The sequence below is a fragment of the Rattus norvegicus genome, chromosome 20 (assembly GCF_021556685.1).
Source record: "Rattus norvegicus strain SHRSP/BbbUtx chromosome 20, alternate assembly SHRSP_T2T, whole genome shotgun sequence".
Lineage (NCBI taxonomy): Eukaryota > Metazoa > Chordata > Mammalia > Rodentia > Muridae > Rattus > Rattus norvegicus.
Window position 1 is genome coordinate 20,641,522 of NC_141553.1, and position 23,138 is coordinate 20,664,659.

At 43.4% G+C, this 23,138-nt stretch overlaps 1 protein-coding gene across 2 annotated transcripts in view; it reads right to left on the reverse strand.

Annotated features, from left to right (window-relative positions):
* The window catches only part of Tmem26 (transmembrane protein 26), a 49,350-nt gene extending 30,539 nt beyond the window's left edge, over positions 1–18,811 (reverse strand). Inside the window, exons 1-2 of one of the 2 annotated variants that reach the window (NM_001107623.1) lie at positions 18,071–18,510; positions 1,865–1,943 (exon numbers count right to left, since the gene is read on the reverse strand). In NM_001107623.1, the coding sequence (NP_001101093.1) occupies positions 1,865–1,943; positions 18,071–18,261 (270 nt within the window). In that variant the 5' untranslated portion in view covers positions 18,262–18,510. Of the gene's footprint in view, positions 1–1,864; positions 1,944–18,070 lie in introns of both variants that reach the window. The other variant, XM_087597500.1, reaches the window with a different exon arrangement.
* Positions 18,812–23,138: the final 4,327 nt, after the last annotated feature.

A 23,138-nucleotide genomic window follows, 5' to 3' on the forward strand; every position in this document is an offset into this window, starting at 1 on the left:
ATGATGGGAGCTGTTCTTACAGATGGGGATTGGATTGGAAGCCATGGTCATCTGTAGTTGGATATATACGATACCTTTCCCTGTGATGGACTTCATAATATAAGTCCCTTATGTTCCATTTTTTTATTTTTATTTTTAAATGTGTGTGTGTGTGTGTGTGTGTGTGTGTGTGTGTGTGTGTGTGTGTGTGTACAAGCACGTGCGCAAATGCATCCATGCTGGTGCCCGTTGAGGTCCGAAGAGGCCATTAGAGATCCTGGATTTGTTACAGCCAGATGTGGGTTCTGGGATCTGAACTTCAGTCCTCTGCAAGAGCAGCAAGTGTTCCTAGCAGCGGATAAGTTTCTCTCCGACCCAGAGATTTCTGTTTTACTGTGTCTCAATGTGTTTTCAATGGTTCCTAGAAGTTTGAATGCCTCCATGTGGGCACAGCTAAAGGTGTTTTGTTTACTTCAGTTTCATTTTTACCTATCTGTCTCTTTGAAATATCTTCTCCAGTAATGCTGGAAGGAAGCCTTAGCTTAGTGAGACTCATAGCATAGCGTCTTGGAGTTCATAGAAGATACAGGAGGTAAATCACATGCACAGAGACGGAGGGATGGCTCGGTGTCTAGGAGTATTGGCTGTGGAAGAACAAAGAGCAGAGTGAAAATCCCAACACCTGTATGAAAGGTAAGCTCTGATGCATGATCCCGTGTCCCCAGAGCTGGCAGGGACAGGGACAGACACAGGAGAATTACTGGGGCTTATTGACAGAGTTCAGGGACAGGTCTTGCCTTGAGATTCAGAAGAAGAGAGTGACAGAGAACATCCTGTGTCTTCCATTCTCTTCTGCAGGAAGAAGACAATTATAAATATGCACGTGTACACACACATACACACACACACACACACACACACACACACACACAGCCCGCATTCACACATGTACATACAAATGTCAGCGGGAAAATATATCATTTCACATTTCCGAATGAATTATAGCTAGTGTGTTGTAGGGACAGGAGAGTGGACCTTAGACAAAGATCACTGTGCTCACTCCTTTTTGGTCAACGTGACACAAGTTTGGGTCACCTAAGAAGAGAGAAGTTCAATTGAGAAAATGCCCCCGTCAGCCTGTCCTATAGGAAAGCTAGTGAGGCATTTTCTTAATGGATTATTTATGTAGGAGAGCCTGCATCAGAATGGACAGTGCCACCCCTGGGCAGGTGGTCCTAGATTGTATAAGAAAGCAGGCTGAGCAAGCCATGGCGAGCAAGCCAGTAAGCAGCATCCATCCACAGCCTTTGTTTTAGTTCATGTCCTGGGCTCTTGCCTTGTTTGAGTTTCTGCCTTGGCTTCCCTCAATGGACTGTGATCAGGCATATAAACCAAATAAAGGTCTTTCTTCCCCAAGTTGCTCTTGGTCATGGTTTTAGTCTAAGCAAACTAAACAAACTAAGATATCACCGACAAATAGTATTTGTCAAGTAATTGCAACTCAGAAGTAATTGCTATTATTTCTTTTAAAAAATATTTTAGGTATATGAGCATGCCATTGCTGTCTTCAGACACAGCAGAAGAGGGCACCGGATCCCATTACAGATGGTTGTGAGTCACCATGTAGTTGCTGGGATTTGAACTCAGGACCTCTGGAAGAGCAGCCAGTGCTCTTAACCACTGAGCCATCCCTCCAGCTACTATTATTCCATTATCTCATTAATTTCTCATAGATTATGGAGCCACTGTCTTTTGCCTCTGGCCCTTTACTACTTCAATTCTAGAAAATCCCAATCCCTGTGGAAAAGCTCACAACCGAAACAAATCGTGACCTATTCTGAAAATGGATCGCTGCTCAAAGTCGCCATCATTTAGAAACAAATACCTGGTTTCCATGGTGCATTTCAAGGAGCCACAGGGACGGCATGATGTTGATCAGGTACAAAAAGATGGCTGGAGAAAGCCTGAAGGCAGAGGAAGAGACTTTAGCTTTCTTAGTTTCTTAAATTTCAAAGAAGACAATTAAGGAAGTGGTGGAGGAGATGGTTTGGCAGGTAGAGTGTTTGCTGAACAGCCCGAGAACCTAATGTCAGATCCAAAGAACCCCGTAAATGCCAGGTGGTCTTGGGTAATCCCAGTACGCAGAAGGTGGGGACGTAGGACCCTGTGGGCAGCCTGACTGGCTAGAATTTCTGAATGGTCAAATTCTAGTTGCAAGGCTGTCATAGTGCCTCAATGCAGAAGATGGTATTGGAGAAGGTATCCAATGTCTGCCCTTTCCCTCCCACAATGTGGACACATATGTGCATCACACACACACACAGGCTCGTGCACACATATGCACACCTCCCTAAAAGGAGCTAAGAAAATGCCGGAGCCCAGTCGCTATCGCTCGGGGTTATTATTACATGATTTCTGCCACAGGGATTAGAGACACACAGCAACTGTAAAGCCACTACTAGCTGCTGTTCTCACCGAATCCCTAATCCAATTAATACAAGCTGACAGTAATATGGCATCCTGGGACACCACCAATTAGATTCAGGCACAACACTGCTTATTTGGTATTTAAGATGTTTTACAGAAAGCAAATTTTGCAGCCAGAGCAAATCCTGGATTTATTTCAACTTTGCGATTTCAAGGAAATTGAGAGTAATTTTTTTTTTTACCCCCAGTCATCGACTTATGAGCTCTCAGATGATATAGCCTCTCGCTAAGCACAAAACTCAAATGGTGGGGACAAGGATGGAGAATGGTTCTTTGGTCTCCTGTGCATTTGCGAAACAAAACAAAACTTAAGAAAGAAAGAAAGAAAGAAAGAAAGAAAGAAAGAAAGAAAGAAAGAAAGAAAGAAAGAAAGAAAAAAGAAGGAAGGAAGGAAGGAAGGAAGGAAGGAAGGAAGGAAGGAAGGAAGAGAAAGAAGAAAACATCTAAAGGTTTAGAAATTTTCAAGAGGTTTGTTCAATATTTGTTATTTTCTGATTCAAAGTTCAGAAGGACAGCTGAAGAGAGCACTGATGGAGACACACACAGATTCAAATGACCTGTGCTGACAATCTTCTAATCCCTTTCCCAATGCACGCATCAGCAACAATCATGGTGACCATCAACTCCTCACGCCAAGGGCCAACTTACATGGCTTTGCCAATGGAGTTGACTTTCTCCATTGAAAGTTGAGTTCTAGAAGTTGAACCTCTATAGTGATACAGGGTAACCGTGGTGGGGTTCAGTGAGTCTCCCACTCTGGATCCTACGTGAGAACTTTTGTGTGATGTCTTTGCATAGCTTTGTCTCAGGGTGCATGTTTGGAAGATCCCTCTCAACCCCCTTCACATGTGAAAGGCAGCATGACTGGACTCGGAGCCACTTTTAGAATGTGATTTAATTTCCAAATCCTGCCCGGCTTATGAACATGAGTCTGGAGTGAAACTACGGTAGCAGCATTGGCCTGGCAAGGGTCAGCGTGCCTCAGCGTCTGTTGGAAGAAAGAGCTCAGGGGAGAGTGGACCACACGGGTGTTCATTGCAGAATTCTACCTCTGCTCCTCAGTTTCACAATCCTGAATCACCGGGAAACAGACTCTTAGAGAGGGATTGTCTATTTGGGTTGCTGGTGGGCATGGGTGAGAGAGATTTTCTCAACCCAATTGAGTTGGGTAGATCTACCGTGAAGGTGGGCGGCACCATCTCTCTGCACTGTGTTAGCGAGAAGACGGCTAACAACGAAACGTGTAAAAACCCCCAAGCATTTATTCTCTGTGTGTTCTGACTGTGCATAGGGAACATTCAGTTCCTGCCTTGACTTCCCCACAATACTGCCCTGGGGCCTGGATTCGGAAACCAAATGAAGCCGTTTCTCTCTAATTTGCCTCTGGGTCAGGATATTTTCCATCACAGGAAGGGAAACAAAGCTACCACAGGGGGCAATGAAAGTTTATTTGTATCATTTTGAACTAGTGATTCAGGCACAGTGATTGCACCTGTAATCTCAGTACCCTGGAGGTTAAGATGCAGGAGGATTGCAAACATGAGGCCAATTTGTAAAGCATAGCAAGATCTTTCCTTTTAAAACCAAATAATAATAATAATAATAATAATAATAATAATAATAATAATAATAATAATAATAATAATATTAGAGAAGTAGACAAGGTGCTTTCCAAATTTACTTCTTCAAATTGCATTTGGTACTGGAGTAAACTTCCTTGAAAGAGTATCTCAAACTCAAATTAGTGGGTTAATCCATTTTAGTAAGAATGTCTTTAGTACCTGCTTATGCTTGTGAGATTAAATGTTACCCAAGCTGCACTAGAATAATTTAGAGAGAGAAAAAAATAAAACAAACAAAAAGATAAAAGTGGGAAAAAAGAAAAGTGGGTGGAGTTTTGAGAGGCTGTTTCCCCCCTTTGTTATCTTCCTTAATCTTCTGAGGAAAAAGAAGAAATAGAAAGGGCAAGGGGAAAAAAGGTCTTTTTAAAAAATCAATATTTAATATAGACACTCTTCTACTTTTGATTTCTTGCCAAAACCAATTTTGAAGCAAAAGGTTATGGGTCAAGATATTATTAAACTCTAACTTGGAAGATGTCTGAGCTGCAGAGAAATGTCAAAAACCCATGTCGAGCAGGCTCTTAGAAGAAAGAAACCATCCACCCTTTGACCTATATTATCACAGGAAACATGAGGAAGATTTGCTGAGAGACATGGGGAAGGACGTCAGTTCCGGTCAGAGGGCAAGCTGCCTGTCAGTTGTTTGTGTTTGGACACACTGCATGTTGGCCAAACAAAAGTTTGTTAACCTCAACTTAATTTCCAGCCTCACATCCCTAGTAATGCCATTAAAATAATAATCTGGGGGAAGTGTTAGGCACCGAACACAGTAGATCTCAAGGGAAGTCGAAAAGAAACCCATAACCTTAATATCTCTGATCCATTTCTATAATTAGAAAAGGTATCATTACCCCATTTCAGTGTAGTGCCCCTACACTGAAATGATTAGCTCAGTAAACACATGTGCATGCGCGAGCTCGCGCGCGCACGCGCACACACACACACACACACACACACACACACACACACACACAATCAATTCGCTATTTAAGAATTTCTGTGTTATGTAATATAGAAAGTCTAATCTCATTCACCCCATAGTCAGGACTCCAAGATCTGTTTTAATGCCTTACCCTACCCCATTCTATGAAAACCAGCAACTTCAGCCCCAACTTACTGCTAACTTAAAGCAAAGCAAGATAAAACCAATGGAGATGTGGACTGGGCTAGTGGTATGGTGCCTTCTGGAGCCTTGGGTTCCAGCTTCAGTGCTGCTAAAGCAAAGACAGTTTTGCAGAATTTCCTTCCTTCCACCATTCTTCCTTAGGGCTCTGTGACACACAGAAGGTGAGAAGAAGGCTCAGGTTGAGGGACCAATCACATTCCTCTCTTTCCACGGCCTCTTCTAACAAACCTTGTTCAGATCAGCCTAACGTGGCTGAGCTGTGAAGGGAGGTTGGGAACCACCTTTAAAGTGAACGTCTTCCCCCTGCTCCCCCCAAAAAAACCAAAGCCTTTTGGGGATGCTCTTCTGTACGTGTCTGCACATTTACCTCCAACTTAGATGTTCAGAGCACAGCAGGCAGTGTCCGGAGACTGTGTTGTCCACAAGACCCAAAGAATACAGAGCTATTTTGCAATCACGTGAATGTTAGATTAGCTTTCGGAATACCAGCTTTCTGAAGGCGGACTGCTTGCCTCCTGCTCCCTTTTCCTGAGTTTTCATATCTTCGCCTCCAAGACAGCACACTGTCTTGTTTAGTGTTCAGTTAATACCTGTTCAGCAAGAGTTTAATTGCTTAAATGCTTGTATTTGTGGATGAGGAATGACTGAATGAATAAAAATCGATGACTCAACAGACATGAACATGGGCCTTTTATTTCTGGCAGTCTAGTTAGTTCCAAAGATGCTCTTTGAGCCATGACCTTTGAAGAATTATTATTCAACATTAATTTTTTTCAAAAAGAGTTAACATACGGTTTTATGTACGCGCATATGTATGTGTGTTGGTGTGTGTGTGCGTGCACACCACATGTGTGCAGGTGTCCACAGAGGCCAGAAGACGTCATCGGACACCCTACATCTGGAGGTAAAGTGGTTGTGAGCTGCCTGAAGTGGAAGCTAGGGAACAGAGCTGGATCCTCTGGAAGAGCATCAGGTGATCTTGACTACTGAGCCACCCACTTCTCCAGTTCAATGACTCATCCCGTCTAAGGCATAACGGTCAGTAGCAGCGGTCACCCAGAAGAGCTCAATCGCAATGCTTCCTCTTCCTTTCCTTAATGGTTGTACATTACTTACCTTTGGAGACGTATGATTGGCTAAGGGTGTTCGCAGAGCACCGTGACCCATGTGACCAACCTTTCAGTCTCAGTTACAGAGCTTTGGCCCTCCCCACCAGCTCCACGTGCAAATAAAACAGAAACCGCTCATTCGCTTAAATCACAGGGTGTTGTTAGCACAGCTGAGAACACCACAACTCACGAACACGAGCGCTAGCGTCACACTCGACCTCTACAAGGCGGAGAGTTGTGTGGGTCCCGTGCCTGTTGTAGGCTTGAGGAAGCAGCCAGCTCCCAGCCCTGCATGCCTCTGGGCTGAGTTGCTTCAACAAGCTTATACAGAATTCTTCCAATGCCTCCCTGATTCGTGGTCTCAGGAACGTATCTGATGCCAGTCTGGGACGTCTGTCCTCTGCCACAATGGAGTCTGATAACTTCCTTCTCCTGGCTCACGTCAGCAAGATAGACTCCTCTACAAAACTTCCCCCTGTCACACGGGTTGCAAAAGTTCCCTTTACGCTGTTTTTTCAAATGTGTTTCAAAATTTATAATTACGTGGGCATGTTAGTGTGTGTTATGTGCTGGATATCATTTCGTTATGCGCCTTCCCCCCGGTTATCCTAAATTTAATGTGCACACAATTTTGACTCTCTGCCCCTAATTAAATGATGCTCTCTTTCGGAGAGCTTGGCACATGTGGGCTCCCCACAAACGGTGATTTGATAAAGGCCCTGCTTTGATTAGAGATAGCTTCTCTAAATAAAAACCATAAGTTAATCATTTTCATCAGAAATTTTATTTAGCGAAACTAATGGTTTTGCTTTTGTTTCGTTTTTTGTTGTTGTTGTTGTTGTTTTTGTTTGGTTTTTTTTCTGCTCGTATGAACGTTCAGTGTCTCACTCTGAGAAGACAGCCGCACCATATTAGTTTGGAAGACCAGAGTATCCTTTAAAATGCTTTTATAATTTGTTTATTCAGCGTCTGCTGCATGCATGCATGACACAATACATTCATGCAGGTCAGATAATAACCTTCCGGAGTTGGTGCTCTCCTTCCGTCGTGTGGGTTCTGAGGATCGAACTCGGGTCCCCTGGCTTGGCAGCAAGCACCTTTATAAATTGAGGCAACTTGTTGTCCCAAGTCTACAGTATTATGGATTTTATGTCATGAATACTCTTTACCTTTGGAACCAGGCGAGTTTGAATCAATTCACACGAGTTTTCTTAGAGCGATCAGATAATTGCACTGTGTGTGTTTTTGTGGTGTGTGGTGTGGTATATGTGTGTGTGTGTGTGTGTGTGTGTGTGTGTGTGTGTGTGTGTTTATATGCATTTGCCTTGATGGCTTTGGAAATACTTAGACTCCAAACAGCTTGTTTGATGAATAATGTCCTAAGAGACTCAGCTCAGAAATCAAATGAGTTGGGTTTCCGGACAGTTATTTATATAAATGCCACGCATTGTACTGCTGGACACTGACTTAAGGACATCACTTAAGGACTATAAAACATCCCAGTGGGAAATCTTTGCAAACCTGACAATAGCCCACCACCAAGGAGCTAACGGCTTGGAGAAACTCAAATGCATAATAATCTTCATTAATGTTACCCGGGCCAGCTTGTTTCTGTAACACCACATTATCTTGTTCAGCTGTGTTTTCTAAATTAAAACTCCTCTGAACATTCCTAATACAAGTTCCCTCCAAAGAAGCACCTCGCGGGTCTTGCCTTTGTATATTAATGTAATTATCGGCCTATTAACGAATTTGTTTACGTGGTCTCGTTTCCTGACCATGTGCTCGGCTGTGTATGCCTTGCTTATTTCGACTCTGACTCTCTCCTTATTTTATTTTTTTCTTTTAAAACAAGGTCTCGGATACCTCGGGCTGGCTTTGAACTCCTGCTCCTTCGCCCTCCATCTCTCTAGCGTTGGGGTTGTGAGCACACACGGCCACATCCAGCTTTGCACTGAGTTCTTAAAAAGACATACTCACTGCATTCTTCTCGTTTCATACTAAAACTAAAATGCTATTTACCATACAAAGTAGTCATTTCTATAAATTATAACCCTTTTCATAAAATGATTATGTCATGACATTTAGCATGTTAGGGCTGGAGTGGATTTTATGTATTTCAACTCAGCATTGGCCTAGAATTAGGATTCTATTTTGCTCTTTCTGAAAATGACAATTATTGTTCTTTTCTTATTGAAAATGTAACTCCTATTCGTTTTAGGCATAGAACATTATACACATACATACAGGGGGGAAATTAACCATAGTGTAACTTGTTACATTTGCTTCCTTTTTTAAAGAAATTTCAGGCTTCTAATTATGCATACAAATGTGGATGTGGGTAATATTTAAGCAAAGCAAAAATTACTTCTGATTGAATTTCCATTTCACTTCGTGGCGTTTTACACTCTACGGAACAGAAGAGAGATACAAGGATCACATAGTCACGTTTCAAAATCTGATGGTAAAGCCCCTTCAATATGCCCAATATAATTTCTGGAAACGTCACTTATTGGAAATTGAGAAAGTATGCCAAGTTGTCCTTCAAGGAGGCCCTGAGTTATGTCTCAAAGATGTCTTGGCCCCTTTGTAAATGGGCTGGTTTCTCTGGGTGGCCTTCAGCCTATGTGACCTCCATCTTGGCTCCTTAGTAAGGGCCTCCCATGAGGGGCCATACAGTTGCTCACGCCTCAGCTTCTGTCCGTTACCTGCCTGTTTATAACATCTAAAATGATACCAATGTGCAGAGCACAGCTTCTGAACTCCTAAGAACTTACTGTCTTGACCTCAGCCAGCATCCATTTACTTTTTAAGTAATCTACCCCTCTCCTCTACTCCCGTTCCTAGATCTCTTGTGTGTGCCTTCAACCAGCAAGGGAGGCCATTACTGTGTGGCTGTAAGCACATGGGAACCCCCCACCCCCATAGACATATACTGTCAATTAGATGACAGATTCTTCTTTCAGTTTTTTCATAGAAACTTACAAGAGGAAAAGAGGAATTCCTAAAATTCCTAGCAAAAGAGGAATTCCTAAAAGATTGGGAATGGATTACACATTGCAATAGAATCATTCTGTACTTGAGGTTCCTTGAGAAGTGCTCACACAAAAGTTTTGTCCAGAGAGATAATTCTGAAGGCAAACATTAAAATTCTGAATTATAAACGTCACAGTTGTTAATATTTCTTAAATAAAAGCCACACTCACAAATTGTGATGTAAGCGGAAAGGGAAACTTGCTCTCTGCGAACCGCACTCAATCTCAAAATTCCTTACTCCATCTCAAAGGTCCCAAAGCAAGTTTGAAGCAAGGCCTACTGTATTCCAGCCAGATAAGGATATCTGAACTTCAGGATCTTGCCTCACAACTAAACTCATGACAGGGAAAAGGTATGGATCGATTTGAGGACCCGTGTACCATTCTTAACATAAAATGTTTCTGAGCAGAGGAAACTGTGACATCTTTCTGCATGCACAGGTTCTGAGCAGAACCTTAATGATCCCGGTCACCACCATTTCCTTGGGCTTTGTCCTTAACTCTGTCCTCTTCCCTCAGACATCAGCACCGTCATGAAAGCTCCTCAATCTGTGTCCTTCTGTCGCTTCTTCTCGCTTGGACAACAGCTGGCTTGCTACTGTATCCTGACTGTCCAGTCCTTTTGCACCCTGGACATAATTTGTTGAAGAGTCTTTGTTTCCCTCCAGGGCACTTGGCACGCACATGCAGCTGGAAAAACCTCGTATCCCTCGGGGACATAGCAACATCTCGCACGAGGAAGGCTTGTTGATTGAGAATAAATGCTTGTTTACTAAGCGTAAGTGAAATTAAATTGGTCACGCTTATAGGAATTTTGTGGTTTGTGATAAATAAAACACACTATGAATGTTATGTATTTAATAATATAATCTACTTCTTAGACATAAAGATAATGGTATATGTTTACTCTTTTCTGAAGACAAGGTTGAGAACTGAACTGAAGCTGTCTAGAATTCCCATCTCTCTTTTCTTTATAACCTATTTAGTTTTTACGAAAACATCTGCTTTCACCTGAATGTGTGATCTGTGTGTTTAGCATGAACTTTCCTGCCTCATGGAACGTACCTTATCCCTCATAGCAAGAAGAGACAATGAAGTGGAAATCCTGGTTTGCTGTCACTGTTGGGGACCTTAGACAAGTCACTTCGCCATGCATCGGTAAAATCACAGTAAGATGGGCTTTTAAAGGAAAATGAATTTACAGTCATTTGACGGTTACAGAAGACAATGAATATGTACAAATTCTATGTCCCCAGTGCTCCGTGACTGCTGACTGCTATCACCTCCATTGTCACCCCGTGATGGTCACCTTCATCTCCCTCCTCAGCATCACCAGAGACTACTCAAAAATAATGCAACCACGTTACCTGGTGGCTGATCTAAGTGAACACAGCATTACACACAACACTAAGGATATCCAGGAAAATAGAAAGCAGAGAAATAACTCGACCAGAGACAGTAGTGCAAGCTAGAGGAGAAATTTCATTCTCTTAGGAATTATTAATCTTTAATATGCGCAATAAGTTAAGTCAATTGCAAATCATCTAACTTTTTGAGGTTGAACACATAAATCAATTAAAACATAACACCATTCTAAGATATATATGTGTGTACAATATATATACATACACATATATATATCATACGTGTATTTATGTGAATAAACACAAACACATAAACACATATGTATCATGTTTATGTCTAGAGAAAATAAACCAAGTCATTACCTACTCTGCCACTCTGTCACCTCGTATGAGTAATTTCCTGTGTCCTGGATATCACTTCTATGTGACCTTCGAATAGTTTCCTCTCATGGTGCATGCATTATGATTCTTAGAATAAAAGGAACACTGGTTTTCCACAATAAATGTGGTTGATACACCTGGGGCTTCAGCCTCTCAATCCTAACAATTCCGAAGAATTTATAAAGTCGTGTGTGGCACCCACACAAGGAGCTCAGCCTTGATGGAAATGTGAATTCTCTAATGAGCAAGAAAATGAAACAGTTCACCTTTGTCCCAATTCTGTGTAAGTAATAATGTCACTGTTATGAGGAGAAGCGCAGGAAATTTTAAAATAGGAATATCTTTGTGCTGATGTATTTGAGTTACCCATATCGATTTTTGCTCCTCCCCCCCCCCCAAAAAAAAGAGAGAAAAAACCCTCTAAAGATGGCGGTCACCTTGATTTCAGTTCTAGAAGTTTTCGGTTGTGTGTTCTCATGGATGAAGGTTGGTCATCAGTCAGCACTTCAGTTTCCTTGATAACCTGCTCTTATTCAAGTATAATGATTACATCTGTCCCCAGTCCATTATACATCAATGGCTTTACCTCGAAAGGCCATCACAGAAGAATATAAGGGGAAAACTGGGACTGAGTCTCCACAAGAATGACACAAAACCATGTCATAGGAAGCGAGCCATTCGATGTGTGCTTCCAAAACACTGTAACCTTAACTTTCTACACCAAGACGGAGGCTTGGGATACAGAAGACAGACCCATCTGTGCGAGTACAGAGAATACAGAAGACAATGTCTCAAGTCTCAGGATATATATTGACTCACTGCAGATGGGGCCGGAAAATATGATTGGCCATTAAAAATGTTGCTGGAAGAACTAACAATGCAGAGAACTTCCAGGAAATAGGAGCAGCAAGTGAGTTCAGGCCAAGCATCTATTTCCTGAGAGAACTTTCATGATCCAAGATGGCCACCTGGGAGTCAACCAAGATGGGTCTCTCCTCAAATGCTCCTCTCTTTCACCCCATTTGGGTTTCCAAAGATCAATAGGATTGAAGACAAAGACTACCTGGTTGAATTTAAGGTCCATTGCATGAGATGAAACCAATGCCTGCTCAGGTGGCCAAGAACCAGAGACGGGATTGGCCATAGACCAGCAGGAAATGCTACCATTTCACTAAATGAACAGAGCAAAAAGATGGCATCGTCATTTGACAGTGCATTGTTAGTATCTGGAAGCACACAGGATTATCTCCTTTGATTGCCTTTTTCCTCCTTGGATTATTCTAATATATCTGGGCCCTTGTGATTTGAATGAGTAACATTTCCCACAGTCTGAGGCAGTCTGAATACTTGGTCTCCAGTTGATGAAAATGTTTGGGGTGGTTTAAGAAGTATGGCCCTGATGCAGGAAATATGTCACCGAGGGAGGCTTTGAGATTTAAAGCCTGGTACCATTTCCAGATCACTCTCTCTGATCTGTGTCTGTGGCCCAGTGTTTCTTCACAGCAAGAGAAACATAAAGAATACAGACCTCACAGATATCACATCCTCTCCAGAGCCCCTCCAGCTATCAAGCGGAGCCTGCGTGTTTCTCATTCCGTAGCCCACATCACACAGGCATCCTTTGTTTATACCAAGGGTCTGTTCACCGTTATGCTAGCTCATTGGTTTATCAATTACATCCTTCCTTGGTTGTTTTCCGATTCCCTTGATTTAAAGTGCGATGTGTCGGAGGGCAGGAATCTGCTTCCTCCTTTCATTTCCCGGTCTTCCACATTCGCGTGCCCACTACATACAAGGAGCGTGGACACCAGTTTGCTTCATTGTGCTTGAATGAAGCTGAGGCTCAGTGCACCCACCTGAGAGGTACCAAGGTTCTGTGCTGGGAGCATCCTCTATTTAGCCGGGCTTTGCACCCCCCCTTCAGATGCTGATTTCAGCCCTTTTGATCTCCTTGTTGCTCAAATGCCCTCAAGTTCCCTCTCCTCTCCGCATTTGCTCACCAGGCTCTGACGCCTCTGGATGGTTGAAGACTGAAGCAGACAAGGAAGAGAGCTCAGAGCCTTCCTGACTCCCTTACTCCTCGATCCTAACACCGTGCGCCTAGGTGAAAAGATTAGCAATTCTGTGCCTCAGTTTCCCTCCTGAAAATGCTAAAAAGAGAAAACTAAAGCAATTGCTGTGTGTGCTGGATTATACGAGATCACCTATATGGATTCTATCGGACCTTGAGGTTTGGCAAATGCTAAAGACTCATAATCGTTCTCATTCCATACATTTGGGCCCTTAATCAAAACACTACCTTTTGTTTTAAAGTTTCAGGCATGCGGTCTTTGCTAATTTAGGTATTTTTGGATTATCATGAATGATAGTGTTAGCCAGTGACTATTGAGTATGAATTAAATTATAGTTGTGCAGAAATATATAAATGTTAAGTGTTCTATTTTTCTATGGTTGGTAAGAATGAAACTCCTTCAGGAAAACATTCATGCGATGTTCTTTCTTTTCTTTTTGCTGACTTTGATATTCATTTTTTTAGATGAAGAAATATAAATATGGATTATAAAATCATGCTATATCCTCGATAAAACAACAACAACAACAACAACAACAAATTTCAGGCTCAATATTTGCTTAATGTTGCTGTTAGTTGTCATGCAAATAATTGTCAAGCCTGGGTTGGTGGCATATATCAATAGTCACCACACTCACAGGAAGAGAAAACAGCACAGGTTAAAGGTCACCAGGATGACATTGGACCGTCCAGAAAACAAAACAAAACAAAGAAATAGTTCTGGCCTGACCACACGTAAAGGAAACAGAAAGGAGAGACAGCAAGGACCACTATCTACGAACTCAAAGGCTCAGAAGATATCCTTTGTGTTATTGATGCTCTGATGAAGGAAGATGTGTGTTTAAAATTCAGTACTTTTGACAGTAAATTCAACTTGATTTTTTTTTCTTTTTAAATTCCCAGATACCGCCTCCCTTCCAGGCGAGCAGGCTTCAAACTTGTCACAATCTTGGGTAATTTTTCTATCCCCCGAGGACTCTTTTATCACTATTGGCTGGGAAGCAACTGAAATATTGTCTTGTGCTTGATTTTTACCTAAATGGTAAGTCTCAGATCCACTGGATCGTTGCCCAGACAACTGAAAATAAAAATCGAGAAAAAATAATGAAACTAAGTGATGCTGATTTCCATCTTGCAGAAACACAAGTGAAGATCCAGGTAACACGGGTTGAAGAACAAGCTCCCCTGATGGTCCTGACGGGTCTTGCGAGGGTGTGTCACAGACCCGCCCCGTGGATTCTATAGGATTCCAGCATTCACCACTCCAGCTGGCAAGTTCCTCGGGATGCTGTAATGTTCCTTGTCCCTGAGCAGCTGAGCTCAGCATCTAATTCTACGTTTCCCTTCCAAGGGGTTGGGAAGATGTCCTTGGAGGCCTGTGCATGCTTGCTACACTAGGAAACCAAATCTCCACTGTCCTTTATAGCACTGGGACTTGTGCCAAATCCCCTCTTTTTAGCGTTTTAGGGTCCAGGTTTAAATATTAACAGAACGAGTATCATTCAAATTAGCCTTGAATAGACCGAAGGAGGTCCATGGGTGTAACAGTATTGTAACGGGGTTTCTGCTCCCTGCGCATGCATGCCGACCTCTGCCTGCAGGGTTGGGCTGGTCTCTTGACTCTACTCTGTCATAGCCATCGGTTGGATTCTATTGGATACGATGGATCCTTTAATATGGGAGAGCTGCAACTTCTAAGACAGGCTCTTCCTATCTGGCTCTATGAGCTGCCAAGCAACTGAAACCCCGTCTTGTGTGCTTTGACTTTGCCCAAATGACAATTCATAGGATGGTTTGACAGACAATGGAGAGAAAAAAATGAAGAAAACATAAGAGTTAAGTAATAATCCCTCCACTTCTCCCTTCTTCTTCTTCTTCTTCTTCTCTGGAAATGCTCTTAACTACTTTCTTTCTTCTTCTTGGGTGGAAAGAACGATTGTTTCCAATTGGAAGACCTACAGTTCTCCTCCAAGTCCATCCTTATAATAAGCCATTGCACAGAAGTCTGTCCCTGCAGGGTCCTGTGACTAGCCCTCTTGGATAGTGGTTAAAATCTACCACACCGTTTTCAATAGCATCAGTCTAAAGAAACCATATTCTTTCAATTAGTCCTTTAATGTGAATCATGGTGTTTTCCCCGCTATGATGGGATGATAATGGTTTTGCCTATTTCTCTCCATATAGATACTTTTGGTTCTTTGAGCAGGTTCCAAAATATAACAGCCCATGGTTCAAAAGTGTACCTACTTATTGAATTATCTCGGTTCATGTGAATCTACACATACAACTAAATAAAGTTAACACTTTCCCATATAGACAATATGTGTTCTTTCGCTGTATATACTTAGCAGAGATGTTGCAATAATGTTGGGTTTTCCCCTCTTGGGTTCTGTCGGGTGGAAATTTTGGATAGAAAACTGTTCTTAACACTGTCAAGTCGCAAATGATTAGGCTGTGTTTTACTCAGAAAACGCCAACCTAGAATGAATGCAAAAGATCTCAAATCAAAACCCATTTCATTGTCCTGATATTTCAAGGATAATTTCATGTGTACTTTTAGCAGAGTATTATTTTAGGGCTTTTTTTTCCTCATATTTGTCTGTGGTTTTTACCTACAGCACAAATGACCGTGCTTGCAGACTTATGTATAGTAAAATCAAAGTATAGCGTGGGCATTGGGAGGAACTCTGAGTGGGTTATTTGTACCAGGTTGCAAACACTCATTTGTTCCTGAAGTTTTATAATAAACCAGATGTATCAACTTTTTTATCTGCTAGCTTTTGAATATTTCTGATGGATATCGAACCAGAAACTTTCTCTGAGCCAGTGCTCAAATGTACCACACACGGCCCAGGTCTCTAGTTTGAAATATAAGATTGTTTCTGTGTTTTTGTACTCTGAACCAACGGTTATTTGCTGGTTCCTCTGTTAAAGTTCCTTGACTTACATAAGAACAAAATGTGACTAGCTGAAATTTCAATGTAGAATGTTTTAATATGAACAAAAGGGGAAAAAACAGGATATAAAGAAAGCCTCTTATGATTAGTTAACTATCAACATATGTATATGTTCACGTAATTCTTCGACGACTGTGAAATACGTATTTGTAGATCTGAGACTCAAGCTTTCAGACACCAAATAACTTCCTTGGCATCACATGGTAAGTAAGAAAGAATGCCCACCACCTACCCCATTTCAAGTCTAGTTCTGCAGCCCACACATCAAATCCACCACTGCTCCAGTTACCCAGTCATCTGACTCACTAGCACACATACATTCGGTCCACATGATCTATCCCTTCTTGAGAGTAAATGACACAATAGCCTGAATCAGCAGTCAGTCAAAATGCACACAAGAGGCTAAAAGTCTACCAGCCCAGAATGGTTTGGGCCTGCTCGTGGGAACGATGGGGTTACTTCAGGTTTTATTGATCTGACTGACTCCTTTCTGAGTCTGAGATTGACATTTGTCCCAGAAGCACTCATGGTTGGTGTCAGGACTACTTAACACGGGACAATCTTTGGCCTCAGACTTCCTCCTGCGATAGAAGATACGTCTAGTATATTTCAAATACGCAACAGCAGCAACGAATCTCAGATTTATCTGTTATAGGAGTGTTATAGGGGTGAACTTACGCTTTCTCCTTCTTTGTTTCTCCCCTCTATGAGTCAGACGTCTTTTGGGAATTGAATAGGATTTTTCTTTGCGATATCAAGAAGTCTGATTAGAAATGGCCGCAAATGCCTCGCCTGTGGGAAAGGTATTAGGAACTACCAAACCCACCCTTGCCATGCTACCTATCCCAATCCTCCAAGAACGTCAGCACCGACATTTCTAGACAGTTTTTCAAAAGCGGAGATTTTAAGTCAGGTACACATCAGCTGCAAAGGTAGCCCATTTTCCCCACGGTGGCTATGAAATATATAACCATTTTGCACTCTCTTGTGGAGGGGGCTTCTCTGCCCCTGAACATGACGGCTAATACCACAGCAAAGTGTATGTAGTGGATAAACAAACTAATACTTCCCTTTTTTGTGGAAAAAGACCTGACTTGGAAGAGTTTGAGATGGAACCTCCCTGGAAGGTAAGGGTGGGGAGCTGGGGTGCTCTTTGCAAAGGGCCAAACCACCTTTGTGTCAGCCTTTCCACTTGCATTGGGTCTATAGGGGAGGATTGCAGCAGCCAGCGGAACCTGGAGTTTCAACGCTGAGGTTAAGACAAAACCGCTACCTGCTCGCCCCTCCTCCAGTGTCTGTAGTACAAGTCTTGGCCTGCGAAGTAGGCTGCCAAGCTCCCAAGCCTCCAAACCCAGACACCTGAAACTGGTTCCACACTGGTGAGCCAGGGACCTTTGGGGTTGGAAGAAATTGGAAGTGGCTAAAACCTCAGGCGCTGTGAGGGCTGTGGAGAACGGAAGAGGCTAAAACCAAAGGTGCTGGGGAGGGGGGCTGCGGGGAAGGGGGACCGCACTTCAGGAGAGCTCAGCTCTGCAAAGACCGCGGATGCCCCGCAAGGGTTCCCGGTTCTTGCCGGTACATCCCTGGCTCACATTCCAACTTAAAAAAAAAAAAAAAAAAAAAAGCAGGGCACCCAGAGATCAGCTCCACTTGGTAGACAGTTTTAACTGATCAACCAATTAGGTCCATCCGTCCGGGATCCAGCCTTCCCAGCGCTGCGCTGGGACCCCAGGTACCACTGGCGTGTCCAAAAAGATGCACCGGTATCCCACGTGCCCGCCAAACTCCAGGGGAAATCAACCGGGCGGGGGAGGGGGGCGGCAAATGCCAGCGGGGAAACCACAGACATCGGAGACCCGGGCTTTGGTGCCGCCGGCTAGGACCATGACGAACAATGCCCCGGACCCTGTGCGCCCTCCCTCCCCCAGGGCACTCTCACCATTTGTAGCCTCGGCCGCGCTTGAACTTGAGAGTGAGCACCGTCTCCAGGACCAGCAAGAGGTTGAGCAGAGCCAGCAGCCAGTAACGGTGCTCTTCCTTCACCCAGGTCACTCTCCAGACAGCGACCAGGGAATGCAACAGGAACAGCAGCCGAGTGACCAGGGCCTTGAGCAAGACCAGCCCCTCCATTCTGCCCTTGCGCTCTGTCAGCCCAGCGCCTGCGCCCTACCGACCCCGTGGGCAGCACCGGGGGTCCACCTCAGCTCAGGAGCCGGACAGCTCTGGGACTGTGATTGTCTTTCTCGCTCACACTCCCGCGCAAGACTCCAGTAGGACAGGAGAGCGCCGCTTGCCCCGCCCCTCCAACTTCCAGAGAACTCTTCAAAGACAGAATCCAAAGCCAGAGCTTCTCCTGGCTGCTGGGCTCTGCAGGCAACTGGGGCTGCACCACCCAGGCTCCCTCGGGTGTTACTCTTCAGTACAGCCCATCCTCCTGCGGATGCTGGGGGCCAACCTCAATCCCTGCCCTCTTCCCCACCCCTAGGACTCCAGGGATTCCATGAGAATGCCCTGCACCCCACTCCAAGGAGGTGGAGGTGAGCTGATGGCCAAGGTGCTGCCGCATGACCGAAAAGGTGGAAAAGGCACAGCGCTCACTCCTCTCTCTTTGCTTTTCTCCCCAAGTGTTCTCTAGATCGCTCTCACATTCAGAGGAGCACAACTGACCCTCGCGATGACTGGAAGCTGGGACTCAGGAGAACCAAAGAATCTGCTGTCCCAGCAGTTTTAGAACTGAAGTTTTTTTGTTTTTTGTCTCTCCCCCCAACCCCCCAGTTTGAAGAATTGAAACTTCCCCGGAACCACAGGTCAACTGACAGTCTGACCTTTCCCAGCGTCTCATTCAGTAACCCTGGTGTACTTATTCTTAGCTGGTGGCTCCTGGTCTCCAGGAGGTGGAGGCAGGAGGATTGCTGCGAATTCGAGGCCAGCCTGGGCTCCTGTATGAAACCGCAACTCGAAAAACAATTAAAGGAAGGTTGCGGTTTCAGCTTAGTTCTTAGAGTTCTTATGGAGTATGAGGGCGGGGCGAGAGAGCTTGGGGGGAGGAGGAGGAGAAGGGGAGAAGATCCATCTAGGACTCTTTAGATGATGATTTATGAGTTAATGTCCCAGCATCAGAGTAAAAAGGAGAACTGAAGTCAGGGCCTCAAAGCCCTGTGTGATGTTTGTTTCTTTGTTTTCTGCCTTCTGGGTACTACTACTATTATTGTTATTATTATTATTATTATTATTATTATTATTATTACTACTACTACTACTATTACTATTACTATTACAGTTTTAAAAAACGGATTCAAAGGCTCTGTAAACTATCTGCAGAAAAGCTATGTTTTTACATTGAAAGGCTATACAGCTAGGCAAGACGATTGTAAGAATCATGAAGTGAACTAAGTTATTGAAATCTTGCCAGGTTTACCCAGAGCCTTCAAAGCTCTGTGCTGCTAACTCCCTCTTTGTTGGGTTACAAAGAGAGTTCAGAAAACTATGGCCCTAGCGCTGGGAAGCAGGAGTACTCTCTTGTCCATACAAGTAACCGAAAGAAACGTCTACAGGAAATGTTATCAAAGACCCACAGGCAATGTCCATAGGTTTGAAGATGGAGACCATAGCGATCTTTGGCACTACTCTTTAGCGATTAAGACAAGGAAAACCAGCAAGGGAGGAGAGAGTCGCAGCATCCCTAAGACCTGTCAAAGCCTTCAGCAAAATCAAGCTAATCCCCCTGGAGGCAAATAAATTGGATTTACTATGGTTTCCCGGAGAAAGACACTCCACGGAAACTAGACTGGATTGGTAAGAGTGTTAGAAAAGTTTTTAAATGTCAGGAATAACTTATTAGAAAGCATCTGGGCTGGATTTAGGTGGTCTTAGGGCTCAAAGACCGTGGGGCATTAGATTGGATGCTAAAGAGAGGAGATTGGCTGTCTTGGTGAGCCTAACTTGGATAGGGCAGTGTTTGGTCATCTGTAGCTTGAATAATTTGTTTTGACTGTGCTCACACCGAAGTGTAAGGGGAAACTCTTTGTATCCTGATCTACAGGAACACAGAATTTATCTTCCCTGGTGTGAGGTTTTCTTTGTTCAAGAAGAGGATGTCAAGGAGTGGCTGACGGAGACAACAGATACATCTGTCCCTCACCGGCAGGGACCTCTCCAGAAAGGGTATAAAAGAAGAGACATTCAGTGTCCTCTAACCATTTTTCTTGGTTCTGATTTATCTGGATCTGAAAGACCAGAATTTTCATTAAAGACATTTTAAAAGTTCTCTTTCCTTTTTTTCTGTGTCTGTCTAAATAGGAAAGAGGCTTTGAGAAATATCTGGGGATCTTCAATAATGCTTTTAAAGGTATAGAAACATTAAACAATTTAAAATGTCCTCACAGGTCAACAAAGAGTCTCAATGTTAATACGCAGTCCTTTTCGTGTCAGCTGGGGTTATTCAAAAACCGCAACCGCCACCTCCCATTGGCTCCCGTGTAGCTGTCAACAGGACCCCCTCCCCTTCTGAATACAAAGTGAATACCATTCTTTCTCAAACTACCCTTTAAAATACTGTGATTTGGGTTTTGGGGTAGAGCGTTTTCCCAGCTCAGGGAAAAAGAGTAGCTGTTAGGAGGGAACACGGGTTCTAAAGCAGTCGTAGGTTCACTGTGAACCGAGAACCGAGAGTGAGCGGGTCGGGTGGGCTGTGGACTTAAGCAGTAGCATCTTCTCAGAGTTACGGTGGTGGATCGCAGCCTAGCAACTCTGAACTTGTTGGCTTTCGGTTTCAAGTTGGAAAGGAATTCTATTCACTTCCTTTAATGCAAAGCTAGATACCAGGACTCATGGCTTGTGCCTGGAACATTCCCTAGAGGTGCATGTGTGGAAGGCCCAGTCCCTAGTTGATGGTATTGCTGAGCGTGTACGAGCGACTCTGACATAAATGATGTAGAGTCAGCCACTGGAGGAAGATAGTAGCGATGGCAGAAACTTGGGCCTGATTTGAAGATGCGTCACAGAATGTGAGATTAAAGGAGCATCTTGTCTCTACTCCCTGTTTCCTCTCATCTACAGATGAGTGACGTGAATTTACCTGACTGTTTCCATCTTGATATTCTTGCCATGGGCTTGAAGTCGGTCAAGCCGTAATGAAAGTTCTGAAACCATGAGCCAAAATGCATCGTTTCTCCCTGGCGTAGTTCAAGTTAAGCATCTTGTTACAGTGAGGAGATAGTCACTCACCAGGTCATGTCACCACCCACCACGTAGACTACCAGTTGACTGCCATTCACTTTCCACAATCCTTACCCAATGAGGACCTTAGTGCAACTTTCCGGGTCCTCCAACCTGGGATTCTGGGTAGAACTGTTGGAGCAGCCACGGAGTGGAAGACGGCGGGTATGTTGACTGATGCACATAGAACCCGTTCATATCTGGATTTGCATGCTAACATAGAATACTTTCCATGATGCAGGTATCCCTGCCTCTTTCTGCCTAGGTATTTGATGGTGTAGACATTGTGTGTTTATGGTAGGGTTCTATCTCCATCCAGAGGTTATCAAAGGGAGAGGTTGGTTTCAGAAGTCACATAACTCTAGAGTGGTAATCTCCATTCCTCCCTTTAATTTCATGTGCATACTATTTAGATACCATTTTGATACATAAGTGTATCTGCATGTGCAAGACAACAATAGAAAAAGCCAATTACTATCTGATGGTGCACATCTATTCCCCAGAAGAATTAGTCTCAGTCAACACCCTTTATTCATACTTTTTCCGGTGGCCGCAGTTACACCTTTAAAATATATTTTATGTTCTTCCAGTTCATCTGAGCCTAAATTCTGATTTTGCCTTGGTCATTTCTCCATTACATTTACTGCCTTCTAGATTGTGGTCACAGTTAGATTTACCTGTCAACCTGATGCACCTAAGAAGAGGCAATTGGTGGATTTCCCAATGGGATTAGTCTGTAGTGTGCTCTCATGATTATTGGGTGATATAACCCAGCCCAGTCCACTGAGGGCGGTGCCATCCCCAGGCAGGTGGACCTTAGCTGTCTAAGAAAGACAAGTGAGTAATCCTGGGGAAGCAAACCAGTAAGCAGGGTTCCTCTACGATCTCTGCTTCAGTTCCTGTGTCCAGGTTCCTGCCTTCAGTTCTTGTCTTGGTTTCTCTCCATGGCCTATGTATAACCTGGAAGCCAAATAAAGCCTTTCCTCCACAGGAGACAGTGGTTTTAATCATGGCAACAAAAACCAAACTAGACAGGTGCCTTCTTGTGTGTGTCTTTTTAATCTATACGCTGATGGGATTTCTGAACATGTCTACCTTTGTCTCTTGACTATTATTAAGCTTCAGCAGTGAAATCTGTCAACGTATTTCAATTTGTGAAAAGCTATTTAATCGTGAATTGATATCTTATTTTTCACACCAGCTTATTCTTGCTCAGTGTAGACTCGCACCTATCAAACTATCTTTAACAATATGATTTACAGCTTTTAAATAACTCTGTCCTCCTGAATTATTTCTTTCGATTGTGCACGTTACTCAACCCCGTGTTTCCATGCCTGTGTTTTGTAGTTGATACATTCTCAAAGGACCGAAGACGCTCTCTGTCTTTTCACATTGAAAATCTATGTCTGGGTTGACCATAGGATAAAATAAGCTGCTGTAACCAGCTTTTACCATCAACTGACTTGGATTTAGGATCATTTAGGAAACACAACTTTGAGTGTATGTGCTAGGGCAGTTTCAGAGCAGTTTAACAGAAGAGGGAAGACCTTCAACAATGGTAGGCAGCATCCCATAGGCTGTAATCCAAGACTGAAAAAGAAAAAAAAAAACGGGAAGAACGTGGAGAGGCTGAGCACTGGGCTTCCTCTCTCTCTCTCTCTCTCTCTCTCTCTCTCTCTCTCTCTGTTTCCTGGCAACCATCTCATGTTCCTCTACTAGATTCCCCCAACCTTGATGTACTGTAGACCCCAAACTATGAAGGGAGATTTTTTTCTTCTTTAAGTTACTTA